General features: G+C 35.0%; 1 protein-coding gene across 4 annotated transcripts in view; it reads right to left on the bottom strand.

The window, feature by feature from the left end:
• Positions 1 to 18,842, bottom strand: part of RB1CC1 (RB1 inducible coiled-coil 1) — an 82,190-nt gene that overhangs the window by 34,868 nt on the left and 28,480 nt on the right. For all 4 annotated transcript variants that reach the window (XM_069779330.1, XM_069779331.1, XM_069779328.1 and 1 more), the window contains 7 exons: positions 16,431 to 16,633; positions 14,855 to 15,290; positions 10,655 to 10,825; positions 3,771 to 3,955; positions 1,148 to 1,334; positions 990 to 1,071; positions 49 to 110 (listed from right to left, as the gene is read on the bottom strand). In XM_069779330.1, the coding sequence (XP_069635431.1) occupies positions 49 to 110; positions 990 to 1,071; positions 1,148 to 1,334; positions 3,771 to 3,955; positions 10,655 to 10,825; positions 14,855 to 15,290; positions 16,431 to 16,633 (1,326 nt within the window). The remainder of the gene's footprint in view (positions 1 to 48; positions 111 to 989; positions 1,072 to 1,147; positions 1,335 to 3,770; positions 3,956 to 10,654; positions 10,826 to 14,854; positions 15,291 to 16,430; positions 16,634 to 18,842) is intronic.

Here is an 18,842-nt window from a genome sequence, read left to right on the forward strand (position 1 = left end):
ACTGTTTACAAAAGTGAAATAAAACCCCAAAATATATTGAGTACATACACAAAAGGATGGAGGCCAGGAGTCAAGTCCTCTAAACAAACGATTCCTTAGAAAAGACTTCCCTGGGCAAAGAAAAAATGGTTATTTAAAAGAAAGAAATGCAACATACAAACAATGCATCAAGAGAAAACAATTAAGCTACTGCAGTTTAATGGCTGAACTACATTTGAAAGAATTACTAACTATGCCACTTCTTGACAACATAAAAATTGCAAGTCACCACAGAACTTCATGCAAAACCCACCATCCCAGTAGAACTTCTCACTTCATTGAAGCCACTTTTTGCATACTGTTCACCTCTGCAAAAGTCTCAACACCTTTCTCAAATTTTCATTGTAACCTTGCTAATCTCCTTTCCAAAATTTTGATAACCTTTTTCTTAATTTGCTTATTTTAGCAGTTCATTCAGAACATAAGTTGCAGACTTTGCAGAAAAAAGAAAAAATAATCAGATTTCTTTTACCAGCAACTTCATTTTAAATTTTTTTTTAGCTTCTGGTCAAGGTCTTTGGACTTTGTTCTTCATTCTTGTTTTTTTCTGAAGTACTACAGGGGAAGTCGTAGCAATACCCAAATATTCAATAATGGTTTTAAAAGTGTTATTTAAAAGAACAGTAAGCTCAGAGCACATTCAAACAGAAACTGCATTCAAATGTAATAATTAGAAATCTTATCTTTTACAAGCATTAAACTAATTAGAACTTTCACAGTATTTTGGATAACCTACATGAAACAGTTCATTAATTTGATTAATAGAAAAATTAAGAGAAAAATATTTTGTTTGTAATAGGACCAACTGGCATACTGTATGCATTTCCTATACAAGTAAAAAAAATAATTATACAGGTATTTAAACTACAACATAATGAAAGTATTTTAACTACAAAGACAAAAGTCATACTTAACTACAATTCTGATTTCACAGAAGAGAAAGTACTTACTGAATAGTTTACCAAAAGATTCCCTTTTTGCCTTTTCAGCTTCATATAGGTGTTTCCCATCTTTTATTAAAGCACCCGCCCACTGTGGAAGGGAAAATATGTAGTTAGTTTTTAATTTATACACTGACACAAAGGTTTGGTCTCAAAGTTTTACTTACCTCCCTGTAGTGTTTTATGAACATTTTTCTCCTCACAACCTCAACAACAGCTAGACAGTACATTTGAGGAACAGTACTGAGAGCCTCTACGACCTTGACCCTTTCTAGGAGCTCTGTTACAAGACGAAGCAATGCTTGTAGTTTCTCTCCATCTTGGTCAGCATGAAGCATTACAAAGCAACACCACCTACAAAAGTAGGTTACACTTTAGAAGATAACAACTTAGTCATCTTTTCTGCATTTAAATTTCACTAAGAGTAGCAACGTCTGGATGAACTGAACAACAACATCATTTTACATGGGACAACAACAGGCTATCTGGAAGTACCAAGCAATTCAGAATTCAGTAGCTGCCTTGCAGTTCCCTGCTTACTTCACAGTAAGATATCTACATCAGTGCTCAAAAAACTAACACCACCATTTGAGTTAAGGTATCGTTTTTGACAAGTAATGCTCTTAGCATACATAACCTCAGGAGAAACGATAATGTAACTTTCTCTAGAATTAAAAAAAGCTGGTACATCCAGACAAAAGAAGAGACTACTTTTTGTTTACAAAACTTAAAAATACTTATTGAAAAGCATTACTAAGAAATATTAAGGGTAGGAATACTGTCAAACAAATGAGATCAAAACACTGTTTGGGAAGTTCACACCAGCTACTCATGCACTACAAATAACAGGCCAGTAACATACAAATTCTCACACCTTGTAACCACATCTTCTGTTATCTTATTGATACAATATGTTAATTTCAAGCACAACCAGCAACACAACTAAATCACAGGACAACTACTGAAAAGGTGATCAACTGGTGTATTTGTGGGGAAAGATTACAGCAACTTTGCCACCAGAGAAAGCATAGGGTGGAGGTATGTCCCACAAGTAACAAAAAATAAAAATTGTTTTATTGACAGATGTGGAGTAAAAATGAAACCAACAAAATACGAACAAGTCAACATTAAGCAATTAGGAACATATACTAACAGAGAAATTACAAGACATGCACTGTTGACCTTCTCACAGTAATGAGTAGTAAGAAATAAAAAGAGGGCATTATACAAAGCCAACAAGTGGCCAGTTCAAAACACAAAGGGAAATATATTTTCCACACAGCATATAGTCAAGTTGCAGAACTTGCAAAAAAATAGGAGTTTGTGGATTCAAAAAGAAGTTGGACTAGTTCATGGAAAAAAACTTCCATCAGCAATTAAAAACAGAAGATCTGCTTCTAGATCAGATAAACTTAATTATATGTAAATATTCTTAGAGAAGAATATTCTTATGTTCTTTCCTCATTAGTAGATTCCCATTATGGTAATTTGCTACTACCTGCTACTGAAGACAAGCTAGAGCAACCTTTGGTTTGACCCAAAATATAGTGGTGTTTTTTGCATGCTTGTTTTGGTTTGGTTTTTTGGGGGGGTGGGTTGTTGTTGGGTTTTGTGGTTTGTTTTTTTTTTTTTTTTTTTTTTTTTACATCTATGATTTATTCTCTTCAGAGCTATCCTCTATGCATTCACTCTCCACATTTCGCTAGCTTATTCCTTACAAAGGGATGCAAGTCTTTTCCTCTAATAACTCATGAATTAAGTGTATACTAGACAAATAGTTTAACATATAGGAAATTAAAGTGATATTTATAGCAACGTAGGTTCTATGTACTATCCTTAAATTCCTGCTACAGTGAAAAATGGTGCAAAAAAAAAGTCATCTTTTCATTGGGCTAATAGCAGATGCATATGCAACAAAGACAAATTCACATTTTGATTTACCTAGCAGTAATCTATTTTACAAACACAACAGGATCTTTGTTGCTAGTGCACTGCTGATTCTGCTGTACATCTTCCTGCACCTTGTACCTGCCTCATCTATACAAACTGCCATCTCTTCAAGAAAAAAACAACAAAAAAATCTACGTGATGGATATCCAGCATGCAAGTCTAACAGGGTCACAACGTTGCCCAATTATTAGCTGCTAGCATAAACAAAGTTTTTTCCTCCAAAAATTATTAAACTCTGTATACTATTCCTGTATATCTGACATGACAAATTATCTAAAGCTTAATTAAGTGTAGAAGTGTGAAAAACTATTTCCCATTGAGCAATATAGACTTACTGCCTTCCATGTCATACAGTAATGAGGCTTACATGAAAAATTGCTATTTTTACTGGCTGTGACTAGATATAATTATTTTTCATTAACTACATGTAAACCAAACTACCAGCATGTTTTTCTGCTTTGATGTGATCACAAGCCACTGAAGAGCGTTTCACTTATGCTTATTATAATCCTTTGAAAACATCAAAATAATTGCTAGTCAAATTTTAAATAAGATACTGAGAGCTTCTGAGGTTGATGAGAGAAGAGGGGATTGTAGGTTCTTGGATACTGTTTTATTAATATGAAAACCACTTGCACTCTAAGAAAAGTTCCTCTTAAAAGAGTATTTTGTATCTCACTTACAAATAACTTCATATACAAACTGAAGTCATGCAAGTTTTATTTTCTCTCCCATTAAGAAAAACACTAAGCATTGCCGAAGATTTTCTTAAGACACCCCATTCTTTAAACAGTCTTGATGCACATGCAAGCAATATAAAGTTCCGAAGTTGTAACTTACTTCAGTCTGACTTGTAGATTATTTGCAAGCTCCTGTTTGGCAGTGGTACACTTCTGTTTAATATCTAACAGTTTTCTATGATTAGTTAACATAATCATCAGCTGATTTGCATGACTCAAACACAAATCAGGCAAAACAGAAGGATCTTTCAAGTTCTCAGCTCTCTTCTGATTAGCCAAAAATCCCTGGAGAAAAAGAGACACATTTGTTACACAAGCTTTGTGACAATCAAAAAGCATGGAAGTGATCCATCTTCTCTGTAAGAACGCAAGCATTTTAATAAATTTACTGTAACCATTGAGGAGTATAACAGAATGCTACACAGAGAAGTCAAGTGTCAAAGTTGCTTTCTTTTCGTTCTATAATCCAGTCCAAATAAATCTTATCTGATCTTTCCCTCCCAAACAGTTACAAACACAACCCTACAAGAACTTTACACAACTAACCAACACCAGTGAAAGATCACAAAAGTTAATGCAGCAGAAAAGTAGCTACTAGGATGGAGGGGATCAACCATCATTCTAATTTCTGCCAACAACCAGCTTGTTAACTTCTGGCACATGCAAGACTCAACATCAACTTAGAGCACATTCAGTACTACTGTGGGCTAAAGAATGTATTTTTTGCATAAAGAAATTCATACATGAAACTAATTCTTCTTGAAAGCAAAGATTGCAGCTAGACATCTTATTTCCACGTAGGAGTTGGGCATGGCAAAGAATTATCTGTTGTGGATGGTAACAGGCAACCCCTAAAAGGGTGGTGGGCAAAACAGGGAAGATAGACTGCCTTAGATTGTTGATTACAGGAGGTAAAATATGTACACACACACAGAAAAGACAGGGAGGACACGGGGCTGCTAGCATAACAACTACTGTGCCAGGCCACTGTCTCCTCCATCACGTTCAACAGGTGAGATAAAATACAGCTGGAAACAGTGTGGTTCTTTAGGCAAGAAAATACCACTCAACAGCACCAATTTTAGCTTTGATTTTGTCCACATTCATATCATGTCTGACATGAACATCACAGTGGTCACTCTGTAGTTCTACAAACTTGTTTATTGACCCTTTGTTTTCTTAATAAAGAATTCAAAACCAGACATTAGTTTTAAGTGTTTCTGAAGCTGATGAGAACAGTAAACCATAGAGAGTTATACAAAACTGCTGAAAAATAAAACCAGTCGTTACTGGTTTGATATTGAATGTAAACCAATCTTGTCGTAAGATGCTATAAAACACATTTGCAAAGCCTGCAATAAATTTTTATATCCTAGTGAGAACAGCACAGAAATCAAAGTATCAAACAATACATTAAGTGTAATGAAAAGAGAAGGAAGATGATGTACACTGAAGATGGAAGAGAATACTGAAGAGTCAACCATTTACTGAACTCAGCAACTTATGTACTGAATGAGTGATGACACTCTGGGAAACAAAAGCAAGTTGCAAGCTTTTTAACTCTATGTATTATCTGAGCCAAGTGAATGGAAACCAGAAAAGGTGCGAAGAACTGTTACTGAGATGAAGGAGAGGACGGCCCCATCAAAAGAACTTGGGTTGTTTAGTCAAGGAAGAAAAAGGCATTGAAGAAACCTACTGTGACAATCGTTAGGGAATTGCCAAGCACCAAAATGAAAGGCAATATGGGCATGAGAGCATATAGATTTAAACTAGCCAAGAATACTTTCAGATCTGAGATTAAGGGATATTTATAAACATTAGGACAATCAGATTCTATACAGCTTTGCAACAGGAATAGAGAAGTCAAGAAAATAATTGCTTTTAAATAGCAGCTCAGTAAGCTTTTTAAACGAATCACATGGCATGGAGCCTGAAGTTACACAAAACTGGATGCAGTGAGCTAGAAAATCCCTTCTAGCTTTACTCTCAGTTCCCAAAGACTATTAATTTGAGTATCTTCTGCCACTTCTGTATCCGTGGACCCATCTTTTAAACTAAAGTTACCCTAATATGCAAATCAGAAAGAAAAATTTCAGCATACTAGAAAAAGGCCAGTTAAGAAAAAACTGCAGTAAACTGAGGGGAAAAAAAAAAAAAGAAAAAAGAGGGGGGAACCCCAATAAAGAGAAATCCAAGATCTAAATCATCAATTGTTCTCAAAAGCTCTTGCCTTTATAGCCCTGATCAGATGACAGGATTCATGACATAAGCACCACAGTCAAACTAAGGGTCCTGAAAAACAGGCATGATAATGCCTTTATGGATTTTTCCCAACAATATTTCCAAGTCAAAGAAGAAGCAATAAAGAATATAAAAACATTTTAGATTGAAGTTCAAACAATCAACAGGGAATGCAGTCAGTGATACAATAAGCAGCTGAGAAGACCCTGAATCACTATAAACCTATAAATCTAAGGTTTTCTTTGATGTAATTAGAAGCAGGAGGAAAATAAAAGTACAGAATATGAGTGACAAAGTACTTTTCCCAATAACTTCAAGTGAAGGAGAACAAGCCCAGAATGAAGAAGGCCACCTGCCAACCAGTTTTTTTACTATGTTTAACAGAGCTGATAGAAGAGGTTCTATGAACCTAATTGATGGAAATGCATTTGGATATAACAAGATGTTTTGAAAAGCTACGCTACTAATAGGGTGTCGTAGTTTAATCCCAACCAGCAACTAAGCACCACATAGCTGCTCACTCAGGGAAAAAAAAAAAGTAAAACTCGTGGGTTGATATAAGAGCAATTTAATAGGACAGAAAAGAAAAAATAATAACTATAATAATAATAATAACAATGAAAGAATTGGAATATATAAAACAAGTGATGCACAACGCAATTGCTCACCACTCACCAACTGATGCCCAGTTCGCTCCCGAGCAGTGATCCGCCCCCACCAACTCCCCCCCGTTTATATACTAGGCATGATGTCACATGGTATGGAATACACCATTGGCCAGTTTGGGTCAGCTGCCCTGGCTGTGTCCCCTCCCAACTTCTTATGCCCCTCCAGCCTTCTTGCTGGCTGGACATGAGAAGCTGAAAAATCCTTTACTTGGTATAAACACTACTTAGTGACAACTGAAAACATCAGCGTGTTACCAACATTCTTCTCATACTGAATCCAAGACATAACACTATACCAGCTACTAGAACGAAAATTAACTCTACCCCAGCCAAAATCAGGGCATAGGGAAATTAAAAAAAAGTAAAATCAAACACAAGAATATATTGGAAAGGATAAGCTATTGGGCAGAATCACACTGAAAGATTAGAGAGGCTCCAAATTTTCTAGAGGCATACTCTTATTACATAATGCCACCTACTGACCACAATTCTATATGCTCATGTTACAAATCACAGCTTCCACATAGAAAAATAGTTTTTTTAATTTAACAAAGCAGCTTTCCATATTAAACGTCAGGGGCTAGAGATCCACTATTCAGCTACAGAACTCGGGATGTAAATTTAAACTGTTTAATGGTAGTTAATTGAAAAGGCTGAGTGGAAGCGAAAGAAATCTTAAATCAGGAACAAGCAAATTAACTAAGCCATGAGGCCGCCTAACAGCAGATGGCTTTGTTCCATAGGATAAGTTTGGTTTGAATTTTAGTAATGAAACTGAGGTTGGAGTAGAAAGTCAACTCAAATTCTGGATAGAACATCAGCTTTTTCTGGCCTGGGGAAAATAAGCCTACAGCTTCCAGTACAAAAAATGCCAACTGGATTACCATTGAGACGTTCCTTATTCTTGTTCTATAAAGTACCTCCACTTTATGAACAGAAACAGTTCACTGCTGGATGATGTGATGTAAAGGAAAATTGTATGAGTTTTTTTTCAGATAACACCACTATTAACAGTTATCATACAAATTGTGTACTTTTAAAGGTAGTGCTCACAAGTCCTCATCTATATTTTTAAATATAATTAAACCCTTGTACCTTGCCATTCTTCTTAGATATCTATGCAGACTATCATTTGAATGAGTCACATGATAACAGCTCTAATATCTTACAAGCATCTAATTTTTTCCAAACACTATCCAAACAACTGCTAAAACTGGTATGAAAATAATTCCTAAGACTCAATTATAAAAATCAAGGAATAAAAGCATCTGGTAGTACACTTAATCACTTGTTTAACCATGAACATTTCATTAACTGAAGCTTAAAAACAAACAAACAACAAAAAACTAAACACACTATCACATTCTATCTGACAGTTCTTAAAAACCTCTATATCATAAGTAAAGGAATAGACAATTTATAAAAAGAAAAGATGATGATGAAGATTTGAAAGTTAAAGTCTCTGTCAAGCCTTCAAAAGGTACAAATTCTAAATTTACAGTAGCATTTAAACAGGGCAACAAGGTATCTTTCCAACTGACTTTTAAGTATCTCACTCAAAAGTGGAATTGGTAAACTTGAGGTAGGCTCTTCATGCAAATGAAGATGGAAAACACAGGTAAAACCACCACTCACTGCATTGGGCAACCAAGCGTAGGGATGGAAGAGTAGCTTTTCCATCATGCTAAATTCCCTTGGATTTAGCACTGGCCTACAATATAAACACTGCAAGACTAAGATTAAGCACAAGCTTACTTCTAAAACTTACTCATTGAAATTATCTGAAGACAGGCTCCACTTTTAAACAATGCTGCCAGAAGTACTGGTAGCACCCACCTTCATATACCAGCCAGAAGATGCAGTGGGAAGCCTGGGCCCTACATGACTGTCAGCCCAGTTCTCGGCTCCTCAAAATGGGGCTCTAACCACCCCAAGACAGGGAGGCAACATTGTTCACTTACTTCTACTAATAATATACAAATGTGCAAGCAGAAATAAGAAACTCATGACCTTCTTTACGGTCCCAGCTCTGATGTAATGGTGAAAATCTGAACATCAGATTATGACCACATAGAGATTTTAACATACTATCAGTTGCAAACAAGGCATTAAAGGACAATCTTAGGTATAAAGGACAATCTTAGGTATAAAGTTAACTGAAGCCCTTCACAGAAACCGTATTTAATAAAGAAGCTTTGATATGGCACTGTAATGTAAAAAAAAAAAAAAAAACAACAAAAAAACCACAGAAGCTATATATATTACATTTAAAATGGTCTTTAATCAAATTTCTTACCACTTCAAATGACAGTCTCATGCAGACACACTAGTCTCTCTCCTCACTACGAGCTTGGTGATCAACCATTAAGCACATTACCTATTCCCTGATCCTGTATCGTTGAGTGACAAGTTACCAAGGACTCAGTACTTCCCTTCAAATTAAATTTAACCACTTATCTCTTATTCTATATCTCCAGCTGAAGTTCTGATTTTCTAACTGTTTTAACATTTACAGAAATGTATTTATAGAAACAGAAAATTCCTCCACAACTCAAACCTGAAGGTCCCCAATTTTTCTAACTCCTGAAGTATATAATGCAGCAGGGTCATAACTTCCCTTTACAGCTCAGAAAATAAAACATGCCCCCTCAGAACAAGAAAAGCTAACTGCATGGAGTGGCACATGAGCTAAATAACCTTACCAAGAGAAAGGATAAAAGGACAGTGGAGCAGCTCACCAACCGTCTGGTTGTATTTGTTTGACTGCATCTAGTCAAATGTCAGAAGACGACAACATATTAAGAACAAAACAATTAATTAGTTGCTGTGACAGGAAGTGTTCAGGACATGCCACCTGGGCATTATGCCAATTTCATGTACCATTTTCCCTTTCCATTACTGAGGTTTTTTCCACTTCTGTCTTCCATTTAATGAGACTGGATGAACTAGCAAAGATGAATCAATTCACAGCATACTGGTCTCCAGCATATGAGCAACTGCAAACTACAGGCTGTCTTTGATGGTCTACCATTGGCAAAAAGTTGTCTGCTCTTACATGTAGCTGTAAACCAGGTAGAATTCAGACAGATTTGACAAAGATATGTACAGGCACACTAAGGTAATATTTAAGCCAGATGTTTTCTTTTCTTTATGCTAAGAATACTCATTAAACACATCTATTTTCAAATAAGGTTTAAAATAAATATCTACAAAGTTTATAGACATCGTCATCAGATCCTATTTTTATTAGCAGCTTTCTACATTAATGTGCAAAATGTTACACTAATACAGCACGACCTGTTGGCAAACCATTCACTAGATTTAACAAGATATACCTTTACACAACAAGACATACCTTAAAAGGTATTTTCAAAGCTGTTAAATTTTACCATATTGTAATTCTTACCCATCCAGGAAAAAACTTAACTTTTAAAAAGAAAATAAACTAGATGCATTCTATTCCAGGAACAATACCATATACTGGCGTATCTCAGAAGCCAGCAATTTTACACTGGTGCTTTTACGAGAATGCTGATTGGCCGAATTGGAATTAAAAATATTTTTCCAAATTATAACCAAGAGAATGTTGACAGAAATACTTTAGCTATAATAGTATACAGCTTAATATGCAGTTGACAAAGTTGCAGTGAACTACAGCTCTGCATATTCCTAGTGCATGAAAGTCTAGGATATTTTAAGTAAGGCTTTTATTTTGTACAGTGACTTTTTCTCCAATATAGGTGAAGGGACATTAATATAAGCCCTATATTTAAGTTCCAGTGCTGTCCACCACCCACTGTTGCATTTTTAACTAGTTTGATATTTTAAAAAAAGTATTTAAATTAATGTGGTTGTTGGAGTTACGAGCTGAAAACATGTCCACAAGATATAAAAAAACCTAATATTTAAGTGTCAAATTATTCGAATATAGCACCTTTTTGAGCATCTCCAGTGTGGTATACTGAAAACTATCTTGCATTAAGACCTGGAATTGTTTCACTGTATTCTTTAACAGCAGGCACATAGCAAAAATCTATCATCTTCCAATGTTGCACACACAAATATGTATTACCTGAGCAAGTTCTTTCTGTTCATTCACCAGTCTGCTGCAGCTTGCTATCATCTGGTCCAATGCATACAGCCTATCCTCAAGGCCTTTAATAGCCTTCATGTTCTGATTATCTAGTTTGGCGATAGTTTGGCGACATTCTGCCAGAAAGGGTTGGATGATCCTTGGATCAAGCTAAAAAAAAAATAAATAAAATAAATATTAGCAGTAAGGTGATGTGAGCTACGTAAATGAGTTCTTATAACCTTAATACTTTTCTTTTTTTTTTTTATAAAATCTAGTGTGTGCGTACATCTGTCATCTGCTTCAGAAAGTTAATGAGTCTGTGGATTTTATATCACAGCATGAATTTCTCTGAAGTATTCCAACCAGGCCGTCATAGAAATCAGGGTCCTTACAAGGCAAAGGGACATCAGTTGAGGATACAAGGCAGGGTGCAGGGGGAAGAGGCAGCTTAAAGCTAATGGACACAGTCTACCCTGAAAGAGAGTCCACACAGCTACAATCAAAACAAGTGATGAATGTGACTCAGTGGAAAGTGCAGTAGGGAGGGCGATGGGAAAAAGCTGCAAAACCCATTAGCCTTTTCGCACTAAATGAATGTTTTAATTGATTCCTTAGACAAGCAGATCAGTTGTAAGTAACTGGAAAACAAGTAAATAATAGATTTGTAATACTTCTTGCTAATCTTTCTCCTAATAAAAACACATTTTTTAAATTGTTTAATCATATTTCTTCACAGGCCATTATCCAGAAAAAAAGTGTTTGAAACAAAGAGGTTAACAATGTCCACAGATATTAAGGGTTGCTCTTCAGAGTAGTGAAATTAATGACAGTCTTTATTTCCTTAGTTCTAAAAACAACATAGGTAATTGCAATAGCTTATGCAGGACTGAGTTTAGTCTAAACCTGGAATGCATTAGTTAGGAACACAGTAAGCGTCATGAGGTGCTAGCAGAATATGAACAAGCTTGCCCAAATTTATCCAAAATGGTTACAGTATGCCATCTACTACATGGGAATCTAATGAAAAGGACACTATCCTATGAGATCATACTAGCTGTCACAGCACTGGCTTCTTTTGTTAACATGCAGGGTTTATGCCACTTACAGAGCATACAAATTAACCCTCAAAAATTGCAATTATAAATGCAAAAATGCAATTATATGACTCAATATTAACATAAATAAAAGTACTATTTTCCCCTTAATTTATTATTTAACTGTATAAGAGCTTTCACACACAGCCACTTTTTCATTCTGGAAACACTCTTCTGGGGTATAGAAAGAAGAATCTGAAGAGGAAAAGCATTACAAATTAAGGAGCAACTACAAAGAATAGGTCTTTCATTCTCTTCAAACAAACAAACAAAAAAACCCAAACCATCCAAAAGACCACAAAGGGAAGTATGAAAAACTGGTAATTATCCCAGATTTTTTCAGAATAAATAATGTTATAAATGTGACAAAATAGGTCAAAGTTCTCTGAAAACAGCAAAGGCTAATTTTTTGTATGTTATAAATGGTCTTATGAATCTTGGTCTTTCTCAAGTGAGTCGTCCATTTTCAAGAACCAGTAATAAAAATAGTCTGTGGGATTAAACCAGATTGGTTTTATATGATCATCTTCATTGCCATCCTATTCAGGATTACTTGTCTGTGGCATCCTGAATTACTCCACTGCAAAACCCAGAACAGTTTCCTAACAGACAAAATACTAAAGAACAATATGGCAGGTATTTTTATTTCTACCTTCATAAACTAGTTGTGTTTTATCTCTTTTTACCAAGAATGTCTATTCCTCTCATGCCACCCTGTAATTTATTTCTTCCATCCATTCTGTTTAACCCCTCTTTGACCTAATTGCGTCTGTAGCACTCAGCTCTACTTTCACTGGTAGATAATATTGCTCTCCTCACCTTTAAAAGCCTCTTCCTTTTCTAGCCTTTTATTTAAGTGGCTAAGATAGCACTTAACAGAAATATCTGGTCAGCTCCTACTTACCCACTGCTTTTACTATAACCTAGTAAAAGGTTAGAAGTTCTTCTGCAGTTAGAAGCATCATTTTTTAGAAACACCTAGAAGCTAGAAGAACCAGATACCTAGCAGCGCTCTGTGCAACACACCAGTTCTGCCAAGTCTACCAGTATCAAAAATATAAAGCTCATACTCTGATATGTTACACTTTCATGAAAATCTTACCTGAATTCAGAGTTTCAAAGAAGAATTGCAATCACAAACCATTTGTATGGTTCATATTTCAAAGAAGGAAAGGGCATGGGGAGAATGCAGGAAAAACAATAAAAAAAAATTAGTGCCATTTTATTCTAGCTTGCTATGTTAAAAGTGTCATCCCAAGTAAATACTGAAAGAACAATTGTATTGCAAGATATTTACTTAGTATTTTCTTTTCAACTACAGGACAACTCTGTTTTCAAACATTCTAAAATCAATGGTAGGCAAAGATTCAATCCTTTGTCTGTGCTGCTATCAAACTAGATTAAATTAATGTTTTCCTAATGAAAACTAGGAACTACCACATTACGTCAAAGCTTTGGGGTTTTTGTGAACCAAAATAGATCAAAATTGATCACAGTTGTTCTGGTGGCAGGCAGAATAGTCCGACTAAAGCGTTTTCCCTACCTGCCAATTCTGCTTATGCCAAGGGAAAAAAAAAGAAACTTCATTTTTGCAAGAGCAATCACATTTTTTCCCTACAAAAATCAGCTTAAGATACAAAACAATTACAATAGTTGAAACAAAGGATTTCTGACTAGTCTTAGATAAGGCAAGGACAGAAAGCTCACAATTACAAGACAGCCTCTCTAAAACACGTGATGTATGTCAGGCAAGACTACAAGCTGATCAAAAAAGGTACAATAAGTATTTAACTAAAGTGGTTATTTCTTTCATTTTTGTATCTTTAGTATCACTACAATTTATTTGGAAGCAACTGTTTAATGTCTGTCTCTTAAAATACTGATTTTTAGACACATTACATTTGTGCCTTGTTGATATTATGTAGAAAGTGAATTTATTCTCTTGCAACCAAACTACTGGGTCTTATTATTGTTGTTTTAAACTAGTAGAAAGCACCTTGTAGCATTACTGAACAAACAGGACAGAAGATTGTCTCAGACTTCAGCGATCAGCAAGTCTTTCACACACAAAATTGAATATTGTTTTTGCTAAAGAAAAAAAAACTTGTAAAGTCCAATCTTTCTCTTAGCCTTTTTTGTACTACTAAAGTTTAGACAGCTCAAAATCTTAAGCAGCCCTTAATGTTAAGCCCAATCCTCCAACTACTTTTAAGACAGAATCAAAAAATCCATGTACAGAACTGACTGCCTCAGTGTTCCCTACAACAGATGGGGTTTAGACATAACTGAGTCTTCCAATCCTACCTTACGGAGGAAATAAGTGTCAAAGACAACAGAAATTGTTTTCTTTGTTCAAGGTATATTGAGTTGTAACAGTATAAAATTACACATATGCAAAAAAGGCTAGACAATGTAAGAAATACAAGTTACAGTGAAAGCAAAGAAGGAAGGAAATATCTAAGGAAAGCTCTAGGCAAAAGGATTTTAAAAGCCTATAATGCTCACTGGTTAAAATAATAATTTGGAAAGTAAAGAAAGTGAGCAATGTTTTATTCTACCAGCAGCAGAAATACAAAGTGGCATGTTGGGCTCTTCTGAGCACATCTGTATCAGCTATATAAGGAATGCATAAATATATCATGTAAATTTATCACAATTAACCACATGAATTGTCCTACATTTTAATAAAGGCTTCAATATTTTTAAGACAAAGAACATTAACTTTGGTCCAGGAAAATGTTTACTTTCATTATAAGCATAATTTCTATGAAAAAGGCAAAGAAAGAATAGCAGTAAAGTCACTTTGGTTACACACTACAAGAAGCTACTGGCTTTCCAACAGGAATTGCTCTTTGAGAAACAAACAAGATAACAAGCATTAATTGTGAAATTATACATTTTCCTTAAGGTCAAATTCCTAACACTCAAGAATTCTTAAAATACTTCCTACACCCTCACCCTCCCCTAGTCTCTGCTTTGGTCTCCATTCAGAAAGTTATCTGAGAAACAAATTACAAAGTCACTTCAAAAGCACCAGCATCTGGAAAATAAACAGCAATATTCAATGCAATATACTTTGATTTTTAAGAACTTGTTAACTTACCCTGCTCATAGAATCAAAACATTTTCTGACCAGCGACTCAACGTCATTAGGTCTATCTTGAACATTTATCCAGTCTAATAAAGACACATTGAAGGAAGGCTGATCATCATCTTTCAATTCTACTGCTGTTTCAATGTCCTGGACAGTAGCATTTTGACCAGTTTCCTTATCATCTTTTACATTTTCAGGACCTGTGCCTTCCAAAGCTGAATGTTCAACCGACTTGCAAAATGAGGCTAACATTGATTTATTGTTCATTTTAGATATATCAGAATAAAGCACCAATTCAGCAGATTTCCCATCCTCAGTTTCTTCGCTTTCTGCCCCTCCATGCTCAGCTGAAGAATCCAGTCTTCCTAAACACTCTCTGTAACTATGTCTCGTTAGGCACTCCAGCAGTGGTATCTTGGCCATGATAGAAACAGCAGAACCCAAGCTTTTTTAAAAAGGGTGAAAAGAAAAAAACATCAGTAGCTAGAAACCAATACCAATATGACATAAAAACTTAAGATACAAACCACCCATAATATAAAGTATTATTTATTTTAGAATTGAAGCAGATTCCAAAATGAATTTGGTAACTACCCTTTCAAAATACTGCGTTCAGTATCAACATCATGGAAGCATAGCTAAAAAAGTTACAATTTTTGCTTTCTTCCCCTGCTGAATATGAACTCTTCTAAACTTCCAAGTAAGCTTGTGTTTATAATGCAGTGAAAAAAAGGACAGTTTGATAAACTGACACATGCCTTTTTTTTTTTTTTTAAACACACAACTGGGACTTTTATATTCCAATCTGGGATACCAATGCTTATTAGCAAAGATTGAGTGTTCTCTGGCTGACTACTTTTGCCGAGTTTGAACAGTTTCTATATGTTTGGTAAAAGCTATGAAGTTCAAGTTTTGTTGGATTTTTTTGTTTGTTTTTCGTTGGTTTTTTTTAATAAAGGTAAAACATATTTATGCTTTATTTCTTTAAGTAGCCAACATCCACTTACATTCTATTAGGCAAAGGACTCCGAGAAACACCATAATACTATAACATCCAGAAGGATGTCAAATATTTTCCTTGGAGTAACATCCAGAGTTTGCATGATACAAGTATACACACACATACGCACACACACACCCCCCTCAAAGGTACACATATGCACCCAAAATTTGTTATGACTTCATACTTTCAACACAGATCACCGTTCTTAACATGTGCTCAAGTGTATTAAAAAACAATTAATTCAAAAGTGCAGATATGTATTTAAAAAACATTGATTAATGTCTGAATTTATTATCTAGCTATTTCTAGTGCACATTTGGAAGGACTCCAGCTCTTAAACAGCTGTTCATTAACGAGCGTATCTTCCATGTAATTCAATACAGGTTTCTGTGTGCTGATGAATACAAGGAAAAAAAGTCAGTTAAACAACTAGCGCAGAACAGAAAGAATGTTCTCTGTGACACAATCAAACAAATATATGCTTGATTAATTAAAACTGGCACCAAACATAGAACACTCAAAAAAAAAAAGTTTAAAATATACAACTTTGGAGGTTGAGGCTGAATTTAATGGCAAACCTACTGTGTAAGTTTCAACTTGATATCATCTATGGACTGCAAATAGCTTGAATATACATTTTCAAACTTGAAAAGTAGCTTTTGGTAAGAGTATGTACAATCTTCCAAGTTGGCCATTATGGCAGCCCAGCCTTGATGCTGAAGATGTTCATCGTGTACAAGACCTTCACAAAAGGAGCAAAGTTTCTTGGCAACCTCATACATTTCCTACAAAAAAAAAAAATCCAACAAAATGCAAATCACTTCAGGTTATTATTGTAGTAACTGTATAAAACATTAAAGTGAGACATTTAGAAAACATCAGACATTTAGAAAAAAGTGTTAATTTTACATAGCTAGAAGGTTGTACACCTTAAAACTTCATTAAAAATAACAAAACTTCCTGTATTCTAAATAAAAAATTTAATTAGATGACAAAAAAACATATAGACTATTTACTGAGAAATATCTTCAAAACAGGCAGGTGAAAGTTGCAGTTGCAAAAAACCCCTTATAATATTAATTAAATGCTGCTAATATAAAATATTCAGTGCACACACACATGAATAATAATGCTTGTACTAATCTGATAGGAGCTGGCAAACAAGGTCCATTAAGGAGGAGACTATTGATGAGCCAAGCAGAAGCTCAGAACAAGACAATAAACTGCAGGATCAGTCAGCAGAAGCACAGGTGCATCAGGTGCAAGAAGAGATGCATGAGGAAAACAGCAAGGCAGATAATTAATTGAAGTCTTCCACTGATTAATAAACCAGATGCAACACAATGAGAAGCAGTGCAGAGTGTCCACAAAACTCTAAAACACAGCCTGAAACTTTGTATATGCAAACAAACGTGGAAGCTTTTCTGTTAAAGAACTGGATGACACAAAGGCATTTTGCTGCCATAAGGTGAGAATTTAATTACCACCCAACCTGACAGAGTGAAGAGACCTACACATGGCAAGTACCATATCTTACTAAAAGTGCGCTAACAGCAATGCCTATTATATTCAATTCCAAAGTTTTAAAATAGTTACTCTTCCTACTAGTTAAGTTTACCAATTTAAGAAAACAGGCTGTTCCCCTCAAAAGGCCTGCTACTTAAACACCAGTACAAGGAAGTAAAACAAAAGCCATACAATAAATCCTTCAGCTCAATACTTTATCAATAATATACTACACAGAAAAATATTCTCCTGAGCATACTTGTATGTTGGGTCCTACTATCTACCTATCCTCCAAGAAAGAAAATCTTACTACTTTTTGCAGGTTGAGCATACTGTTAAACTAGGACTGAACACATAACTTTCCTCTGCTATAGTACTTGTTTTTCCATGCATGGTTTTCTCACAAGTTATGCAAATACAGTGAGAAAGCAGTGTTAAAAACCCAACACATCAGTATATTTCAGAATGCATTTGCTACTGAACACATGGTTAGCAGCACATATGCATACACAAAAAAATTTAGAGCCCAACAACACTTATCTTCTAGAAATAAACCACAAAAATGCAGAGCATTTCATCCAAACATTTCAGAATTAATACTGACAAAACCTGAAAGTTATGAACACCCTCTTTTTTTTTTTTTTTTTTTTTTTAAAAAAGTCCAAGCCTTGTCTCAAGCAGCATGGCAAAATTCCACTGTCCTTCAAATCACTGGTAGCTAAGCTATTAGCAGATGAACAATAAATATACAAAAATTATGCAACTCCAAGGAAATCAAAAGCTATTACAAATTTCTATCACTTTGTAGTAAAGATAGTATTTGTTATCTTGTATTCCAAACTTTGGTCACTTTCTGTGCACATGAGTGTAAGGATTTCTGGTTTGAAAAGAACAGTTATTTTACGTGCTGCATGAGCTCTCACTTCCTAAGTCAAAATCACCCAATAACACACAACTGGGACAGTATCCAGATAGCACCGAAATCTGCAAGTCATTTTCTTCAGACTACTTCCAGTTTGTGCACACAATTTAAATTCACATAAACTAATGCAATATTGACAACTTGATCAATTTTTTATTATATTCTTAAATTCACTTTGCATACAAGTTACTCAAAGGCAAATTCCACAGCATATAAAAAAGCAGAACTACTGCTTCTTCAACTATCGTATTACGAACCCAAAGAACAGGCTGTTTTACCCGAAGGTATACTAAAAAAATACATCAATAATATTAAGCTGAAAAGGTAAGTGAATGTCCCCACTGTGTTCTAATGTTTTTCCTGGGAATGTACACAAGCATTTTACTTTCAACTCACAAACACTATTCTCCTCCCAAAGTCAACCTCCCTCCAACCTACTGGCAGTAATTCCAGAAGCGAGAGCATATGCAGAACCACACATCAGTTTGAAGACTAAAAGAATATAAGCCATCTACAAAATCAGAACTGATCATAAAGTCTTTTTATGCAGTTCCTTCAAGTGAGTA

Source organism: Haliaeetus albicilla, chromosome 3 (assembly GCF_947461875.1).
Source record: "Haliaeetus albicilla chromosome 3, bHalAlb1.1, whole genome shotgun sequence".
Taxonomy (NCBI): domain Eukaryota; kingdom Metazoa; phylum Chordata; class Aves; order Accipitriformes; family Accipitridae; genus Haliaeetus; species Haliaeetus albicilla.